Below are 6941 nucleotides of genomic sequence, written 5' to 3' on the forward strand. Positions count from 1 at the left end.
GATTCGAGGCAAAACTAATTTTAGTAATTAATTAATACATTAATTATAAATTATTTCATTCAAACGAAGAAAATTAAAAAAAAAAAGGCTAAGGAATTCATACGTAGTTAACCCAATGGTTATCCACAACCCAACCCAATCCATTTAAATTGACCCAATGGGTGATCAATCCATTTCCAATCTGCCAAGTAAATAGACAGGTTGGGTGGATTACATACTGGGTGGGTTGAGTGGGTTCAGCGGATTGGGTGAGAAATTGGCACCCCTACCATTGGTATTGGTATTGTACCTGATGGCATTGCAAAGAGTGAGAAACAAGCATTTACTCTTGATAAGAGAGGTATCCCCGCTCCAATAGAAGCAATGAGGACTGTGGCCATTTCTCCGATCAAGTTACTCGCCAATGCCTCAGTCGATGTTCTCCCTTACCTTACCTAATGCCTTCTATAACATGATTTCAATCGCCTGATACCTAAATTGGATCTCAACCCCATCAACCACTGCAACGAGCTCAATGCTGGAGATGTTGCAGATGTGTACGCAGTAATGCAGGACCTGCAAAATGCAAATTGTTAGTGGGGTTGTTGTCCTTGACGCTTAATTTACTTATAGCATCCCAATTATGGAAGAAGTACCTCCCAATCTATATAAGTCAAGAAGCGTCCGAGGAAAACTAAGGTCATAGAAGGTACGCTTGATTTCTTCAACTTCCTGGAGTCAAATTGAATCTAACTGATGAAGGGCACGCCATCACGAAGCCTAGAAATGGTGAGAAGATTTTGAGATGGTGGTTCCGTGATTCGTGCATGATCAGCAAATGTCACCTTCCTTCCTTATCTGTTGTTTCAGTGTTCCTGGGGCCCACAAGTGAAAATGCTGGGGACTGGAGAATCCAACAAACTTGGTTGGGGAACTTGAAGCATATCATCATATATACACATAGAGATCCTCTATCCTGCCGGCTGCCATAATGTTGTTTTGGCCAAAAATGATCCTCAGAATCTCAGATTACAAGCATTCTTTGGGTTGGATGCCTTGGTAAGCCTAGTGGGCAAGCATTTGCAGATGTTAATCTTCGGGGAATCCAATCCAGGTGAGGAGAGCTACCCATGACCTGAGGACCTATTACAAGCATGGGGGAGACCTTGAGGACAAGGTCAATTTCAAGGGATCCAACCATCCAGGAATTAGAGGTGTTGAGATTGAAGTGCTTATGTTGAGCCGGTTAGAGGCCATGTAAGTCGATTAATTGGGTCCATAGTGGATTGAGCTGGAACACATATCAAGGTGGGGCCAAGCCAAGTATTTAAAAGGTAGTTGCATCAATGGGTCAGTAAGGCTGTGTTTGGTTTGAAAGAAAAGGTTGGGAAAGGAAGTGAAAAATGAGAACTTTTACATACTTTGTATAGGTTTTTCTGCCCGCCCTTTCCTACTTTTTCTTTCACACCAAACACAGCGTACGTGATCTATTTAAGTTGTAATTTTTCCCTGCATAAGTGATCTATTTAAGTTGTATTTTTTCTCTTAATCAGATTATAATGAGAACTATCCTTAGAGTTCTCTTTGAAGGTGTTCGTCTCCCTCCAAGTAGACGGAATTCACATTACGTCCTACTTGGGATTGTAACACACTAACACTTAGTTCCATTAATGGAGATCTTGGTGAGGAAAAATTGATTGTTATCCTAACCCAGTTGGCCAGTACAATCAACCTTCACCTGTAATGAAAGGGACCTCTTCTCTGGGCAGGACTACATTGAGAATTCTCATTGGGAAAGCCTGTATTTAATGAGATCAAGGAAACCTATTAAAACAGCTACCAAGCCAAACAGGCAGGAAACTGCAAAAATTGGCAATTTGCAACTGGATTTGACCCAGGCCTCTACCAATTTAAACAATAGGTATTTAAAGAATTTTTAAATTCTCACTCAGGTAACTAGGTACCACCTCTCAAACATACTGTAACTCAAAGCTACAAGTGATTTTTTTTTAAAGCAAAAACCTGTACCTGAACAGTATAGGCCCTTTGGTGGGAAAATACATATGAAACAGAATCCTCAATTAAAGAGTTGCAATAGTGCAGAAAGGAGGGTGATATGTTTGATTTAATGCACATGAATGAATAGCAGTAGATGAGATGGTCATCGCATCCCTCAAAATATGGAGGCACAGAATCAAATCCGTGTAACTGCGGACTCTCCCTGGTACTGTCCCTACCCCCCTTAATCCTCCGTAGTACAATAATAAGTTAAAAGGCAGCCCAATGCACGACTGTAGTACAATAATAAGTTAAAAGGCAGCCCAATGCACGACGCTCCTGCCGATGCGGGGTATGGGGAGAGACAGATGTATACAGCCTTGATCCTGTACATACAGAGAGGCTGTTTCTAAGATTTGAACCCTGGTCATCCAGGTCGCAATGGAGCAACCCAACGGTTGTGCCAAGGCCCACCCTCATATGCAATACCAAAAATAAAAAACAAAAACAAAAATGCAGAATACAGAGAGAGAGAGAGGGAGAGATCCACAAACATATAAATTATGGGCTAACATAGATGTTCCAGAAGTTTATAAATCAAGTTTCCATAAACATATAAATTATGGAAACAAGTTTGTAAATCAAGACCTAATGCAGACATATAATAACTTAAGCAAGCAAAGATGTTCCAGAAGTTTGTTCTTTGCTTTCACACAACCATGTTATAATAAGATAAGTACCTCAAAATTGTGCACTCTAAAATTCAAGATTGATCAATCAGAAAATAGGTCTTCAATTACCTCCCATATAGTAAACTTCTGAACAATAAGTAGCTTTGCTACTTCTTACTGAGTATGCCAACTTTTAGCAAGACCTATACTTAAGTATGAAATATCAGTTTGAAATTCAATTCTCATCATTCAAAAGCTAAAGAACCTACTCTGGTACTTCAGGCATCGTTTCTTGGTAGAAAAACATTTAGGGCAGTCACTTGGAAAGCCTATCTTTCAATTATATTAGTAACTCATAAAGTAAATAGTTTTTGAACTGAAGATCATAAATGCCCATACCAACCAAAATGAGTGCCATCTCTAAGACATTACTTTTTCATCTTTTCATTTAGTTTAATGCCTACTTTTAAGGATGTTACTAACTCAACTCAAGATGTGAAAATAATTTTTGAAAGGAAGAATCTGCAGCTTTCCTTAGTGCCTAATTAGTGCATCCCAATCACATGTAAAAACAGGATGCCCTTACATGTTTCCCTTGTCCCCCCCCCCCCCCCCCCCCCAACGAGTTATCAAGCATGATAAATACCATATGTTTGGAAGAGAGCATGTAGTAAAGGCATTTTTCAACACTAATAATTTTCAACTGGAGACTTCATTTTTTGGAAGTTGGAACACTGATCTAACAATGTTTATAGATTAAATCATTAAACAGGGTATAAATCGAACAATATGCATAAGTATCATTTTCATGTTAATAGCTGTATGTGTATTTGGTCTTAGTGTGCACTACTAACAAATTTGAGATTTTCAGAGAACACCAGTACAATACAAAATGGCAGTTTGCAAAATGGTTGAAATCCATGGACTAGCCACTCTGTTTTGCTACAATACTTGGCTCACTTGAGCAGCATTGGAACTTCTGAAATGGTGAAAGTCACAAAGAATCCATCTGGCACCACACTAGAGTCAACAGAAATTCAAAATCCTGTTGAATCCAACGAAATACAAGATAGACAAAATCCCATTTTTGTTTAATTTGGGATGAAGTATGTGATTATTGGTTCAAACTTGGGATCAAAATAATAAAGATTATCAGTTCAATCTGTACGACTCAAACCAGATTAACTGGCACCACACTAAACTAATTGAAATTCAAAACCCAGTTGAATCCACAAAGTACAAGATAGCTAAAATCCCATTTTTGTTTAATTTGGGATGAAGTATGTGATTATTGGTTTAATATGTACAACTCAAATGAGATGCTGGGCTGTCCAAACCAGCCAGGTTATTTACACATTTGTTTCCTCTGATGATTTTGCACACAAAGAATGTCTCCCCTTATATTAGTTGATTTTGCACACAAAGAATGTCTCCCCTTATATTAGTTGATTTTGCACACAAAGAGTGATTAGGAACAAGATATTAAAGTTCCAGAGTTTTTTTTTTTTTGATGAATATTAAAGTTCCAGAGTATTAGTTGATTTTAATTTATCGACTTTGAAATTTATTGATTTTGATTGAGAAAATATAGTCAATTAGTTCTCTTTTTACCATCAAATTGGAATCTCATCATAGATTCGATGGATATGTCCCAATTTTGATTAAAGAGGATCATGAACTGCTCTAATAGTCATCATGGTTACTTGAGAAGTGCAGTGGATAAAGATAGAACAAAAAACAACTCTTAAATTAAACATGTTAGAAAATTTTAGGCACTGCAAAAATCATATGAAAAAATATATAAAAGTGGATATATTAGTAAACCATTCAATAACAATTGCATAGAAAAGAAGAGGCTGATAGAATAAGTTCATATTTACAATAATCAGAGAAACACAACACACAATCCAAATGTTGAGTGATCAAAGATGAAAGAGAGAAACAGATCAGTTTTATTCACACTGCAGGCACCCCAAACAATTCATTACATGCAGAAGAACTCATTATTTCCATCCTGATAAATCTAAGAAAATTGCAAAAAATACAGATGAAACTTAAAATAGAGATCTTACAGGCATGAACCAGGAGCTTTTCCACAGTATTCTCCCTTAAGTTCTCCAGACCAGCGTATAGAGCATGAGATAAAAAGAGAGTGAGAGATAACCCCAGACCCCAGTAACAAAGACTAACCATGGTAGTCCAACCTCATAAGCCACAAAACCGCCCAATTCTCTTCTCTCACAAGCCAAAGTAGCAGTTCTGAAACACTATTCTTCAACCAGGATCACCAGGAGAGAATTCAAGCCCTGAATCCAATCACATTGAAAATACTGATTTCTTCGCCACCTGGTTATCAATCGCTATAATAACAAAGCTCCTGCATCCAATTCCCAAGAATAATGATTCATTTCCGCAAGAGAGTGATCTCAGCCACTTCTTTGAAACAAAATCTGCACGTCTCCAGCTTATTACCAATTCAGTCTTCAATTCAGCATTCATGGTCTGCCCAAGGTAGCAATCAACGACCATTCTTCCACGAAAACAGAGAATGAATGCATCTTTGCATTTTCAGGTACAAACAGGAGTTCCTTCAAATTCAACCAAAACCATAAGCCTGAAATTCCTCCTCCAATTAGGCGTCTATATGCAAAGATTGTCGGCACATTTATAAACCCTAGTTCCTTACTTAACAAAATCCCAAGCCTTAAAAAACAAAAAGAAGATTGGAAAAAAGCTAAACCGTAATTTTGACTGAAGAGAGAATGATAAGTAAGCAACGTAGTAAAACCCTAATCCATTGAAATTCAGAATTCATTCAAATTTCACAAACCCTAATTTGTTCCTTGAATCACCCAAACTAAAAACCCTAACTCTAACCCTAGAGTTTTCCTCATGAACACACACGGAATCACACAACCAAAATCAACGAGGCTCATCCTCTCTCCTCCCCGACGACGCCGGCGCAGCAGACAACGAAGCCAGCAAATTCAGATGCCCCTGTGCAATCGGAAGATAATTCCCAACCCTTGCCGCCGATGCCTCACCGATCGGTTGCTGTGGAAACCGCCCCGTCATCGACGGCTGCGAAGCCGCCGCCACCGCGGCCTGCGCCTGCACAACCATCTCCTGTGCAGCTGCGAAACTCCACACCTGACCGAAATCCGGCCTCGCCGGGACCGCCCAGAACCCACCAGTGGGCCCCACAGCAACTGCGGCTGCGATAGCATCATCCTTTCCACCGTCATCCGCATCATCGTCCGTCCTGAGCCGCTTACCCAGTATGAACGGTGTAGGCCCCAGCAACGGAGGCGTGGGTTTCTGATCAAGAGCTGCCGAAATCGACGTTCCCGATGAACCTCTAACCGAGACTGACACGGACGAGAAGCTCGCAGGAGTGGTCCCAGTACCGGTGGCGGCGATAATGGATGGCTCAGCTTGTCGAAGTAGCCACTCAATCGTCTGACCATCGGATTTATGACCCAGTTCTCTAGTTAGCTGGAAGACCCTAGCTGCACAGATGATCGGCATGCGTATGCGCCGCCCTCGTCCGTCGACCTTGCTGTGCCGGTCCTTCGACGGGGGCTTCTTCACCGCCAGAGCTCCATTACTGGGTATCTGCTGTTTCTGCGCGTCAATAAGCGCCCCGTTAGTCCCATCGTTATTCGCTCCCTCGGTTGTAGACATCGCTCCTCTGTCTCCTGTGTGTGCTTCTGTCTTGCGTGTAGAGAGAGACAGATAGAGAGAGAGAGAAGATGACTGAGGTTGGTTTAGCTTTGCTGATATGAGCTGGTGTGCGCTTGTCGACGTGATCGAAGCTAGAGAGGGGGGCTTCTAAAAAAATCGAAGCTATAGAGAGAGAGAGATGGGGTTGGGTTTGGGAGGAAAAAGAGAAATCTAATCATTGAGTAGCAGGAGCGGGTGGAGACAGGCGGAAGGGCACATGGGGTGGTGGGGCCTACTCGCATAACCCCACCTCACCTCTCTCTCTCTCCGGTCACCACTCACCACTCTTCTTATCTATCTCTTTCTCTCTCTAAAACACTGTAAGAACCCTGTCACTCTTTCCCTCCTCCTGTTCCGGTGATGCAGTTAGTCATCAGAAATTGACACCTGGTTGACTGCGAAATTACGGAAAAGCCACCCAGTTCCTCTACCTGGGATCATTTCGCCCAATTTTTTACTGTTTTCGAACTTCGATGGAGATCACAAGGGGGAGAGAGATGCAAGGGAATTTTGGTCGTTTCAGGTCGGAACGAAGTGCTATTAAATGTTTGACACCGCTGTACCATGAAA

The 6941-nt window shown here is 41.0% G+C and overlaps 1 protein-coding gene across 1 annotated transcript; it reads right to left on the reverse strand.

Annotated features, from left to right (window-relative positions):
- Positions 1 to 4577: 4577 nt before the first annotated feature.
- Positions 4578 to 6661, reverse strand: LOC148860754 (transcription factor TCP7-like). The gene has a single exon (XM_088986426.1). It carries the CDS (start codon positions 6330 to 6332, stop codon positions 5571 to 5573), a length of 762 nt encoding a protein of 253 aa, XP_088842552.1. The 5' UTR covers positions 6333 to 6661; the 3' UTR covers positions 4578 to 5570.
- Between the last annotated feature and the right edge of the window lie 280 nt (positions 6662 to 6941).

This window comes from Nelumbo lutea, chromosome 4 (assembly GCF_056320005.1).
Source record: "Nelumbo lutea isolate HS-2025 chromosome 4, American lotus-T2T, whole genome shotgun sequence".
Taxonomy (NCBI): Eukaryota; Viridiplantae; Streptophyta; class Magnoliopsida; order Proteales; family Nelumbonaceae; genus Nelumbo; species Nelumbo lutea.

Excerpts from the sequence above, each read along its gene's own strand:
- LOC148860754 (XM_088986426.1), bottom strand. The coding sequence starts at position 6,332 with ATGTCTACAACCGAGGGAGCGAATAACGATGGGACTAACGGGGCGCTT.